Source organism: Helianthus annuus, chromosome 14 (genome assembly GCF_002127325.2).
Source record: "Helianthus annuus cultivar XRQ/B chromosome 14, HanXRQr2.0-SUNRISE, whole genome shotgun sequence".
Taxonomy (NCBI): domain Eukaryota; kingdom Viridiplantae; phylum Streptophyta; class Magnoliopsida; order Asterales; family Asteraceae; genus Helianthus; species Helianthus annuus.
The window spans coordinates 132,109,642-132,123,576 of NC_035446.2; the positions used below are offsets into that span (position 1 = coordinate 132,109,642).

General features: G+C 32.8%; 1 protein-coding gene across 1 annotated transcript; it reads right to left on the minus strand.

Annotated features, from left to right (window-relative positions):
* Nucleotides 1–9,900: 9,900 nt before the first annotated feature.
* Nucleotides 9,901–12,601, minus strand: LOC110923790. Its single transcript, XM_035983088.1, has 11 exons — nt 12,449–12,601; nt 12,084–12,351; nt 11,915–11,974; nt 11,660–11,785; nt 11,439–11,523; nt 11,212–11,344; nt 10,918–11,126; nt 10,696–10,816; nt 10,369–10,560; nt 10,193–10,261; nt 9,901–10,122 (listed from the first exon to the last, which is right to left on the minus strand). The coding sequence occupies exons 1-11, from the start codon at nt 12,599–12,601 to the stop codon at nt 9,901–9,903; spliced, it is 1,638 nt and encodes a 545-aa protein (XP_035838981.1).
* Between the last annotated feature and the right edge of the window lie 1,334 nt (nt 12,602–13,935).

Below are 13,935 nucleotides of genomic sequence, written 5' to 3' on the forward strand. Positions count from 1 at the left end.
AGATATCAGCTTCGACTTTTCAGTATGTCCCCTTTAGAGGATCTTTTGATTACAACAGCAGCGACTATCAATTTTTTTGTTTCATCAGCATGCTGAGGGTTTATGCTATGTTTCAAGCATTTGGTGAAAGTATTATCCAAGGACTAGGTCAGTACTTCCATACAGTAGAAGTCCCGGAATAATACCCCAGATATCACTGAGTATAAAGACCTAGTATCTCAGAATATGAGACCTTTCAAACGAGATTTCAGGGGTTACCTATATATCCAAGTAGTGTTCCCCACGAAATAAGCAAAGTATTTGAATTTAGATTTATATCCTGAAAAAGTTTACTAAGTGTATAAAAACCTATCGGTATATCATCAGTGAGACTGTTTAACACTTATTAATTCTTTACAATTCTTTAGCACACTGTAACTGTCTACTGATGTACTATCATTTCCTCTTTTTACGCAAAACTCAAATTTTTGAATTTTATCATGTTTTTGGCTTTTTCAAATTTTCTAATGTTTTTGTATTTTCTGACATGTTTTTGGCTTTTTCAAATTTTCTAATGTTTTTGTATTTTCTGACAATTTTTCTCCCCCTAAAATGCAAAATCATTAAAAATTTGATAACCGATGTAGATAGCTTTGTCTCGCCATCCATGTTCTGCTAATCATGCACTGAATCATACTAAAATCAGTAATTACCCCCATGATTTACAACACATTGATTTTTACAGTCTGAAAACCGTTTTTCAATCTGGTGAAAGTAATCATGTTTGTTCAGTCGTGAGGGTTTCGGCTTATTCAATCAACACTCCCCCTTACAACAAACTATTTCCCCATTATGATTTCAAAACACTTAAGTTTGTTTTAATCAAAATAGTTTTTCCGGAAAAGTAGTTTGCTTTCCAACCATTTGAAGGTTAGGGGTTTACATCATCTTGTAATTTTAACAATATAAGATCAATTTTCACAAACACTTGTAGAAAATCAAGTACAAATTAATGTCCTTGATTACCCACTAGTAGATCGAAATATCACAGTTACCATCCTGTGAATTTCTCAAGAAAAATGCCGATACCTGCTTCTCGCTTACCAACCTGGAAGCTCCGGCAAGTCAGAAATTCAACCAACCAATTTTGACACCCAAGCCTGACCAGTCTTAGGCGTATTTTGAGCTTTTCTCTTTTCTTCATAAAATTATGTTACTCCTTTTTCCTTACCATCAGCCATCTTACTAAAAATATGTTTAACATTGCTATTAAACATTTTTCCAGTATCAACACCTTTTGATTTTCGGTTCGCGGCTTGTAATGGTGGAAAATCCTTATCATTCATTAAAGAAATTGTTTCTTCCTTTTTTACCTCAAGTTGTGGCTCTTCTGATTTTGTGGAATCAGATTCATTGCCTGAGTGTGGCTTGTCTGACTTTGATCTATCAGATTCATCGCCGACACTTTTCTTTTTCTCCTTTTTCTCTTTTGTCCTCAAATTCGTATCTGATGAAACCGTCTTGCTTGACTTTGCAATCGAGTGAATCGTTTCATCAGAACTTTTATTTGAACCAACTGGTGAACCCGAGGACAAAATTCTTTCCAAATACTCTCGTGCTTTCTTCCTCTTCTTTCGCAGTCTGTCTTTTTGCCCCTGAGAAAGTTTTACTTTTGTTTCCTGAACTTTAGGTTCTTGAACCTTCTGTTCTTTGGGCTTGACGTTGACTAGTTTCTTTACTATTCTCTGAGATTCAACCCTCGATCTTCCCATCGATCTCCTTGGGCAATCTCTTGCAATATGACCTTTGATTTGACAATTATAGCATCTTCTCGTCTCATATCTCCGGCTTTGGCAGTTAACAGCAATGTGTCCTTGATAGCCACAAGAATAACACACTCTGTTATCATACCTCTTCTCTCTTTCATATCGTACACCATTTTCATACCACACACTTAAATCATAGCATTGAGTTGCCTTGTGGTAGTCATTTCTCTTCTTGTATCCTTGATTTGGCATTTGAGCACTGTAGTCAAACCTGCACCACTTATTACCAACATTTTGTGAATTTTCATTTTTAAATTTTTGTAATTTTTTATAATGATTGGATGACTTATCTGATGAGCTTCTATTTTCATTTTTAGGATTTTTCAAATTTTTATCTTTTTGTTTCTGTTCTGCATTCTTCTTAACAGGTTTTTGCTTTGAGCATTCACCTATTTCAGTAGATTGCAAAACTGTATTTTGAAATTTTTCTTGTAAATCTAAAAATATTTTTCTTTTCTTTTCTTTTCTTTTTCATCATCAGATATTTCATCACAATCTTCAATTTTGACTTTGTCAAAATTTGTGACATTGTCACTTATTGGAACAGAATTGATTGGTTTTGGACAAGGAAAATTCAACCTATCTGATGAAGTCACAAAACCCTTCAATTTCTTTTCAAGTTCATCAATCTTGTTTCATGAATTCTAAGCTTCATTTTCAAGCTGAGATATTCTTTCAAGATGAGACTTGATTGATTTTTCATTTTCAATTTTAACATTTTCAAGCACAAATTTTTCATTTTCAAAACTTTTAATTGTTCTTGAAATTTTGTTTCATTTTCTTTCAAATTCTTGTTCTCTAGTTTTATCCAGAAATCTTCACTTTCTGAAGATTTTCTTTTGCTTTCAAAGTCTTTTTCTTTCAAAATTTTGTTTTCTGATGATAAATTGTTCAAATCATTTAACAGTTTATCATTCTCAGATTTTAGCTTTTCACAGTTCAAGCGTAATTCCAGAATCTGTTCATCATCGACTTTTTTTTCTATCATCATCACACTCTTCACCAGATAAGTATGAATGATCAAAAACTGGAGCTCTTTCTGAATCATCATCTGAAATTTTTCCATCTTTTTCAGATTTAACTTCCAAACTCTTTTCAGTTTTATCTGCTTCAACTTTGACTTCCTCTAAGGCTTTCTTTTTCAAGTCTTCAACCATTTTATTCACCTTTTCTTCTGTTCTCTTCTTTTCCAGACTAGCAAATATCACCTTCCGAATACCTTCTTCAACCTGCTCTTTGTACCTTGGAATCTCCCTAAGGCCTTTGCACCAAACACTCACAGTAGGTATAGCCGCAACTAATGCATCAAGGTCAACTGTCTTTGGATCAACCGTTGGATTTCCTTGAGGATCAACATAGCATTCTTTTTCTTTGCTCCACCTGCCTGCTCATGTTGCTTCATTGTAAGCATCATATACATCATCCAATCTCAGACGTGCATGTCTTTCTTCACGAGTAAGTGTTACTTCAGCAGTCATTGCTTTAGTCTTCAAACCTTGAATATCTCGAATTACCTGAATCACACAAAACAAACAAACACTTATCAGTTCAAACAAACTGTATGCGTAAAAGTATGAAAGCAAAATTGATCTAGGACTCGTATCGAAGAAAACTTGATCGAATGAAAGCTGATTGTGTGGGCCACGATTAGTGGGTCTTGGGCAGTGACTACTTTATGCAATCCAAAAACAATTAATCCACAAGCAGACAACTTGATCACTTGTAAGTAATGGGCGGCAACAGGAAGATGATTGGGTCAAAGAATGTTAATGGGTCGGTTACTTTGATTGGGCTTTAACATGCATTTTCTGAACATCAATTAATTGGGCGGCAACATTGATTGGCTATGATTCAAGGTGGCCGATATCACTTCTTTATATTCACATGCATTGAAATTCAACAACATTCAATCGTTGACCAGTTCACTTCGTTAAATGAAATACATCACATTCATTCGTTGAATTCAGTGGCCGACAATTGGTGCACATGGGCCTGCAATTAACCTGCTGACAACGATGACACAAAAGCGAACCACAATCGAATCAATATGAGCGGACCACTGATGTATAATGAGCGGATCTGAATGTTCTAAAAGCGGACCAGTTCACTAACTAATAAGCGAACCAGACAAACAACCCAATAAGCGAACCTGTCTTATTTTATGAGCGAACCTGAAATTTAACCGAATAAGCGAACCTTTACCCTATGAACGAACCACAACAGTGATCAATGAGCGAACCAACCTGGTTCGTTTGAGTGGACCATACACTTGTTCGTATAAGCGAACCAACCATATACTTTGGAGCGGACCTGCAACTATGACGCGAATCCGAACGAAAAAACTTTGATTTCTCCTAAACGGCTAGGAGTTTCGATCTGAAACTTGGTAGGGTTGTAGATCAGATGTATACGCACAATATATCCAAAAATCAGCTGAAACGGACCGTGAAAACCTGTTCGATTCGACGAAAAACAGTAAAAAAACGTGAGAAATATGAAAAAGATGAAGAAGAGATGAAATTCGGATCTGAATCTGATGTAATCCTGTGCGAAATCGTGTGAAAGATCAGTGCAATCGAGCTCCTGCTCTGATACCACTTGTAGGATCGGTTTTGACACCTTACGATTGCGTAACGAACGTTCGACGTGCGGAATCCGTGAACGTGCGTGACCGAACACACAATAACGTACACTAATCGGTGATTCTATTTATGATGTGACGAATACAAGCTCCGTGAATCACGTTTTGCCACTTTCTCTCTCTAGTTTCTCTCTCTAAGCACCTAGCTCTCCAAGCTCTAATGTGGCAAAAGTTCTAAATCTAAACCCTAAGGCTCCTATTTATAGGCACAAGATTATAAGGGATTTCCCCTTATTTACAATAATGCCACCTTGCCTATTGCTAACAAATTACAATATAAAGCCTATTTTACTTCTATTTCAGCTACGGTTCCGATTGACGAAGGCGATAGACATTCTGCACTAACAAGGAGATACAGAATGAATCCAACCAACACACTGGTACGACTTACAAACCTACCAACATCTATTTTTAAGTATTCAAACAAATTTGGAAGGAAACTCAACATAAGTCAGCTTTCTAGCATCTTCATTTGTCTCGTTCAACTTCATCCATTGTACAAATATTGAAGAAGAAACAGAAGGCTTGCTTAAAACATTATCAATATCGTCATCCGCACCATACACAACATTCTGTTGGCTCGGCAAATGAAAGCGAAGCCTCATAACAGCAGGATATCTATAATGAACCTCATTAGAGAATATTCTCCAGGATGCCTCACAAGCTGAAATATATCTACAATCGTAATACTCCTTGATCTCGTCTTTTGGATTTTCCTTGATTCTTGAATTTGTATCACCAGAAACTACCGCAGTAGCCATATCAGGACCTTTGTTAATGTACTTGAACAAATATTTCACTGAACCGGCTTGATTACACCATTCAACATTAATGTGTGCTTGATATCTTTTCAAAATCCTTTTGTTATAAGGAACAACATTTCTGTTGTCTAATCTAACACCATATTTTATAACTGTATGACCTGAATCCCTTCTTCTGTATACAGGAAAACCACTTGAATCAATAGTTGTATGTGGTGTGAATTTCTTCGGAAAGTTTTTTGAACATTTTTTTATCACCATGCAAGGACAATTCAAATTAGCATTCCCACACGGGCCATGAATCATATAATCAGTCACAAGAGAATAAACTTCAGGATCTTCTTTTTTATCGGGAATCTCAGCAGAAATAAATGGATCTATGTGATCTATGGTTGGAAGTTTGTGATCGACCTTCATGAATAAGCATATATGTGCATGAGGAAGACCACGCTTTTGAAATTCTACTGTATAAACAACTAAATAAAAAGGAAAAATAAATAGATTTAGTAGTTGATAACCTTGATTACAAAATATATATCAGAGGATAAGATGTGAAAACGAAATAACATACCAGCGTTAATCTTACCGAAATACTTAGAATCCTTCAAATCTTTGAGTAAGGAATCAAGCTTCATTTTAAACAATCGACACAATATGTCAGGCCTGTCTTCGGCTTTGATGGTTTAATCTTTTAGAAATCTTTTTACTTCAGGCCACTTAGGATTACACGTTATAGTTATGAAGAAATCAGGGTACCCATACCACTTACATAAGGCCATTGCATCGACGTAATTTTGTTGCATGAATCTTACACCACCAGTAAATGAAGAAGGAAGTATAACATGCTTTTCAGTATCTTTTAAAACTTCCTTACCTTTAGATTTAAACTTTTGAAGATTCTCAAATGTTTCAGAGCGAAGGTTCGCTTGTTGCCTACAGATGTTTTTTAGTCTTTCGCTCTCAATCATTGTGTACGCATCAACCAAAAACTGTTGTAACAACCTTCGCCCATTTAAAATTAAGGAAAATCCATAAGTTCTATCTTGGATCCTATACGAAAAAAATTCTCTCATTGTGCACTTTAGTTTTATTTTCTTTTGTGTGGACATAAAATCTCTATGAGGAATATCAACTCTATCACCATCATCACCATATGGGAAAAGTAACGGATATTACAGAGCAATATACGATGGGTGTAATTCGCTAATACGCTGCAGCATTCCCGACTGAGTCTCGACAACAATATCATGATGGTCTATAGCTCTATCTATGTCTCCGACAACCAAAGCAGCAACTTCAGATGTGGTGGGTAAGTTATATGTCCTGCCGTCTTTTTCTCTTCTATAAATAAGTCGAAGACTAAGGTTGGCCTCTGGAGATTTGTGAAGATGGTCTCTGACCATCCTATATGTCTTAACCAACATATTTTGTGAATCTAATAAAGCCCTCAAATACTCTATCATTTCAACATCAAGTTCTTTATCAATAGGCGATGAAGGTTTGGTTCCTTTACTGTTAAAAGAAAAAAAAACAACAAAACATTAACATAACATAACTATAAAAGTATCTCTTTTATAAAAACTTATAGAATATGTTGACAAAAAGTAAGATTTCAGTTTACCTACAACCACTAATGAGTTTAGATTGAATAAACCGAACTACTGTTTAGTACTCAGTCAAACAGCTGATGGAAACCTTGTAAGCACTGCTAGTGATTAAAACACTGATAGTACTTAACAACTGATAGTGAACTACATATGGTTAACAACTTCTATTGTAATAAGCAGTGGATAGAGAATCAATGATTAATAATTAATTTTTAAGGAAGAGCAGTTGTTAACAACTGCTGATACCAACCCAAAACTTTTAAAGTATGTTGAGAAAAAGTAACATTTCAATTTACCTACAACCACTGATGAATTTAGAATGAATAAAGCAAACTACTGTTAAGTCAAACAACTGATGAAAACCATGTAAGCACTGCTAGTGATTAAAACACTCATGGTACTTAACAACTGATAGTGAACTACTAATGGTTAACAACTGCTGTTGTAGTAATCAGTGGATAGAGAATCAGTGATTAAGGATTAAGTGATGGTACTTAACAACTGATAGTGAACTACAAATGCTTCAATTTCTAGTTGTTCTTTAATAAAATAAAAATGGAACTTAGAAATCACTCGTACCTGAATAATGCATGTCTGTTTGTTATTTCATTTTCGGTATCATGTATGTATAGCTGACAAAACTTACCTTCATTTCTATCTGGAGGTTTCAGACTCCCCATGCAATGATAGTTTTGGCCACTGATACGATATATAAATGGAGCATTGCCCTTGTTAATATTAGAATCAACCTTTCCACCCAGATGTAAAAGAGAACATAGAGTTGTATCGTCTTATGTTCTTCAGGAAGAACTTGCTTTTTGCATTTGAGGAAGAAAACAAATTTTGATAAGACGAATGTGCATACTTTAAAGGCGGTAGCTGAACTTTACCATACCCACAACACATACTATAACATAGCTTATTTATAGTTAAACGACCTTTTCCACCTTCTGATGTCCATAACTTTGCACTACAAACCTGACATGTAAGCACTTGATCACCATGGTCCAAATAATCTGTTAAAAAATGATTGATAGTTATATTACAGGTGGAACCCAACAAAAGTGTTAAAACAGTAATAGATTAAAACCTTTAGATATCCCTTTATAAAGATCTTCATTAGTGCACAAAAACACATCGTCTTCATCTGAATCCAAAGTCAGCATAGGTACAGGAGTATTATCACGTTTCTTGCGCTCGAGGTTACATTTACCAGAAGACAGCCGTGTAAGGGTAGAGGTACTACCCAATATCGACTGATTGTTACTGCTAATGATGCTAGAAGTAATGGAATATCGACGGTTGCTATCTAGAGGTGTACCTATGTTTATGCCGTTATATAAACATTCAATATTAAAACATACATGTTAGTACCAGTATGTTGTTTTGTAATGTATTTATCAAAAGAAATAATAAAGAAACAAAATACAAACCTGGTGTAGTTGAAATTAAAGAACCAGTAGTATTTCTAACTGCTCGACATGCAATGGAGTACATATGTTGATCCGTAGTATCAGAATATTCCAGCAAATTTGCATTGTCAGAAAAGATGTTACGAACATTCGTTGATGATGACGATGAATTCTTTGATTTCTTATTATCAAGTATTAATTTTCGAAGCTTACGCCTTTCATTCGGTGAAGTAACTAAACAACAGAGAAAGTATAATATGTACAAAACACAAGAATCAGTCCACTTGGAAACATAAAACGGAAAAAAGTATACTTATAATCAAATTCAAGAGTTATTACCATTTGTGATATCTGAAAGAGGAGATCTATTTGAGATATCTGAAAGAGGAGTTCTCATAAGGGGACCTAGAAAAAAACCAAGTAGAATTATGATTTCAATCTGAAAGCTGATTTTGATTTGGAAAATGATGAGTTAAGAAGTTATAAATTTCACTTACTGTGTAAATTTTGTTGAGATGAATTAGCAGCTGTAGAAGATGAATGTGAATTCTTTGACATTGCATACAATGAGAGAAGGAGAAGGATTCAAAAGAAGAAAGAGTAAAAGATAAGGAACATTAAAAAATAGAACCAAACAGTCATTTTTAAATTTTGAATTACAATATGTCATACCTAGGGATTAACATATCCTCAATAAATTATAATATTCCATTTTATCATTTTGTAATTAAAAATCATTTCATGAAAAGCAAAATGGAATTGTTTCAAATTATTGAATTAATTATTTCAAGCAATCTATTACATTGATAAAAAACTTAACAACAAATTTTGTAATCTTTGTTGAATGTAAATCGGGTGTTCATCGGTTAGGTTTATGGTTTATTTGTATATGATTTTTAAAATAAAATATTATTATCTTTATTTAATAAATAATTAAGTTAATCGGTTTTTTAATTCAGTTATCCAAATAAACGAAACAAAACAAATAAAATAAAACGTGGATCCATAAACCGAACAAAAAACCGAATAAAATGGGTTTGCATTTACGCTTCTTACTTTGATACGGTTTTTCTAAACACCCTACTTTGAATGACTTAGACAAAATTTGAAGTATATAAATAAGGTATTGAATGAGATTACTTAAATCAATTAATGGGAGAAACAGTCACAAATTAAATATTTTTTATAAAGTGTAATATATGACAGATACTTATTAAACCTTAGTGAGCAGGGATAATGGTAAAAACCAATAAAGAACAACCACATCCACTGATAATCCTATATAAATTATGAGATAAGATAATAAGATTAAAATTGCTTAAAGATTATAAATGGTTGTAGATAAAAGAGTTGTAATTTGGGTTTATACAATATATATTATAAATTGTTGATCCTATTCATACACATAAGTTTTAAACATAAATATTGAATATTGAACATCTCAATATTTATTTAACATACACATTATAATAAGCAAAGAAAGGTCATACTCATTATAATATTAGAACATAACAGTATAATAAGCAGATAAGTTTTCAGGAATTCAAAACCACACAATCAGTTTAAAACATAACAACACCAAACACCCAAAACCAACAAAGCGAAAACCATAAGTTCAACGTGGCAACAACATATGAAATCAACACGTAAATGTATTTGAAAATACAGGGAAAACTATTTCTCAATCTTGGGAATCGAAAGCGTCGAAACACCAGCATCTTCATCCTGAGACAGTTTATCACTCATGCGGCGCTTTGTCGAGGAGCAACCTAATGCATCATCTACATCGCACACTTCACGAATATTACGTTTTGTTCCATCAGAAGAGGGATTCTTGTTCCCTACGAGTGCTTTGGATGCAAGTGTAACATTGTCACTGCTAAATGACATCTCATCCTGATATAAAAAGACAATAAATATTAACGTTTCAAAAAATTTAGTACAAATAACCAAATCCTTATATTACCTTCATAAGGTCAACAGGAGTAGATAAACTGCAGGAATCTGGAACTTCCAACGATTCGGACTGCTCATGCTTTAATTACATAATACACAGTAACATAAAATACACACAATGGTATAAATCTATTTCAAAACGATATGACTATGAAATGAAAAGAATGACATAATGAAGATTTAAACCTGGTTAAGATTGAATTTGGCACAGAACGCGGCAAGGATCTCATCATCGTTAGTGGCCATTGAAATACCATAGTTTTCAACCTGATGCTCAATGTTATAGTCTTTAACATTTATGATGAACGCATACCTCTTTCCAATCAACGTGTCAAAAATCTCAGGATATGGGTTCGGTATCTCTCCAGAATTAACAACCTATGATTTTGTAAAAATTAATATAAATTACAATGAGCACAATGATTCCATAATTGAGAACCTACAATTTTATAAAAATTGATTTTAAAATATATTTACTACATGGCCAAATAACTGAATGCATGTATTTGTTACCTGATCTTGGATAGCAAATAACTCTTTGGCAGTTTTCTTAAAAATCTTGTAAGCTTCGAAATCAAACAGTGTCAAAGACACAGTACCGGAAGAGTCTTGCACCCTAATAGGTATCTTGAAGCTATCAAAGTTAAAAACAAATGAAAACATTAGTATTACTAATAACAGAAGTGTGGTTCATATTAGTATTTAGTATAAGGAAATAAAACTGTAATCTCAAACCTCGGAATAGAATAGATGTCGACTCCTGCACATTTATCATTTGTACACACCAAAGATTTTGCATGATCAACATCAAATGAACCATCCACATTTTCTTTCGTTACAAATCTTTCCTCCACACTCGACTTACAGTGGTTACAACCATTGTAATACCAAAGTTTATCAGTGCATATAGCTGTGATTGTGCCAAGAACCAAAACCTTCTTTGTCTATCAATATCAAACAAAAATAATAATACTTAGAAAAGACTATAAATAAACTCAGCATGTAAAGTACTTATAAGAAAATACACACCGTTGATATGGTTCCAAGGAAACCAATAAGCCTGAAATCAGGGTTATTAAGAAACTCTTCTTCAACACTTGAGATAACGTATGAACCCACATGCTCATTTGATGAAGATGAAGCAGAAATTTTGTATACATACCTAAACAGATTCATGTGATCAAATTAAAACGTAAAAAGTAAATGTACGTACAAAATAATATGTTTAATGTTTGTATGCATATAACTAACTATACCTCTTCCTAAAAGAGGATATCTCTTCAATGTCAGTGTCGATAAAAAGTTTGCTAAGATCAAAGCCGTTTGCAACTCCACGCTTGCCTGAATTTAAAAATAAAACCAAATGTAGATCAATATAAACAGTTTCAAATTTAAAACATATAAATAAATATAAATATATATATAAATATAAATTACTTATATAAGAAAAAATAAACTAATTAAGTTTAAAGTGTACCTTTGTAAAGGTTGACCATACCAAAATGACAAAGGATAACAACATATTTCTCTCGTTTCTTATCATTCATGTAAGCAAACATCAATAGCAAAAGCATCCCACAAAGTAACCGTACACTTTTGCCCTCTAAAATATTAACATAAAACATAATAACATCAAGCAACCTTGTAATGCTTTAAACGTCAAAATGCAACAACTTAATAAAAAGAACTCACTCAAGGTCTTCAACTCTAAGATTAAGTCTCTTGCCCTTACTCCCATCCTTCTTTGATGTATCCTCTAGATTGAAACAAACTTCCACATAACCAATCCAATCTATAAACAAAAATATATTGTTAAAAGAAAACAACATTAAGAAGCGATAACATGAAAAAAAAACAATAAGACAAAACATCACATATATATTATATAGTGATTTACATACCAATAACTGTATTAACTTCAATTTTATTTTGAACAACATCCTTGAGGTTAACGAAATTAAAACGGTATTTCGGTCCAGACCAGTCAAGGCATTTCTCAACAGAAGTATAGAAATACAGTGATATTTTGTCATTTCTCTTGGTATACTTAGCAGAGGACTTATTAGCAGCAAGAGATGGTTTGGTGATAAGAAGACATTCATCCAACTGAAGGAAGTCTTTGAATTTTCCTAGCATCTTATGCAGACATCTGGCTTGTATCATAGTTCCCTAAGAATATGAAACACCCGATTAAATAAAAAACGTGTTATATAACATTTGGATATTCATATGTCCAAAATAATTATAAGACAAATATATACGGTACCATCTCATCCATGAAGATCATATCAAGACGATATATTTCATTTTTGTTTTCATTCATCATCTTCTTGGACATGCTAACAATCTTCACTCTAATCGAATAGTTGTTTGAGAATGTATTAAGATCATTAAGCATGCTAACCTTTGCAACCTCCATTTAAAGACTGTAGATAAAAAAAGAATAAGCAAAATATATCTATTGCTAAACGTAATATGAAAATATAATAAGCATGGATGTTCTTAACAAAAATATCAAGGTTGGAATTCAAGCTTACCGATTCTCCATTCAAAATTTTAATTGAATGCAACGGCAAATGTAATTTGAAAGGTAAGTAGTGTATATCCTTATATCATGCTTTATTAAATTAATTAAATATTAGAAATGATATGGAAAGTAGGAAAAAAAAAAGAGAGAGAACGTCAATTTTAAATTACCATTTTGCATATTTTGAATTTCAAAATTACTGATATTATCAGTAATTACTGATTTGATTAGAAAGCAATTGTCATGATGACTTTTCTAATTTTTATTTTAACTTTAATTAAGAGATAATAACCGTCGATTTAAAATTCACATTTTGCAAATTTTCAATGTCCAAAGCTCAAGAAATTAGCATTAATTACTGATTTGATTTGAAACAAATTGCCATCAACAGTATTTTATTTATTTGTTATTTTAACTTTAATTTTTATCATGAAAACAATGTTGGAGGAACTCTTATCTCATTGGAATGTAACGATTAGGTAAAATGGTAATTTCATCGTAATTCTAGTATTCTTTTGATAATTTCATTCTTTCACTAATTAACCACATCAATAATAAAAATGTGAGCAGTGGCTGTTCTTTAGGGAAACCACTGATGATCAATATCAGTGGATGTCAACAATAAAAATATGAGCAGTGGCTGTTTTTTGACTATCAGTGGATAGCCAATAGTGATTGAAACACTGATGTTTAGTCAGTCAATGGTCAACATGAAGAATGAAGAAACAGAGGTTGTCTTTCAGCAGTGGATAACTTTTAACAATCAGATGTTTGAACCAACACAGTGGTTGTAACATACTTTTAAGGATTAATTAAAACTATCATTTTTAAGTATTTTGAAGAGTGTTAAAAGATGAGAAGACAGTGGATCTGGTTAAACATTTGTTTAGACTAAAACAGATGTTGGGGCTTAAAAATATGTTTGCCTTTTATATATCAGTTGTCTGGAGTTAAACAGAAGTTTGACCTTAAACAGATGTTTGGCCATAAACATCAGTTTGAAAAAAAAAACAATTTCAAGAATACTATACTAAAGAATACATCAGTTTCCAAGTGTACATCATTTTTATTTATTAGTATAAAGATCAAACAACTATTCAATTTATAGTACAGATCAAACCACTGAGGTAATGTGATAAATACTGTTACATATAAACATTGTTGTGATAAACATTGTTACATATAAACACTGCTACATATAAACACTGATGTCATATATACTGTTA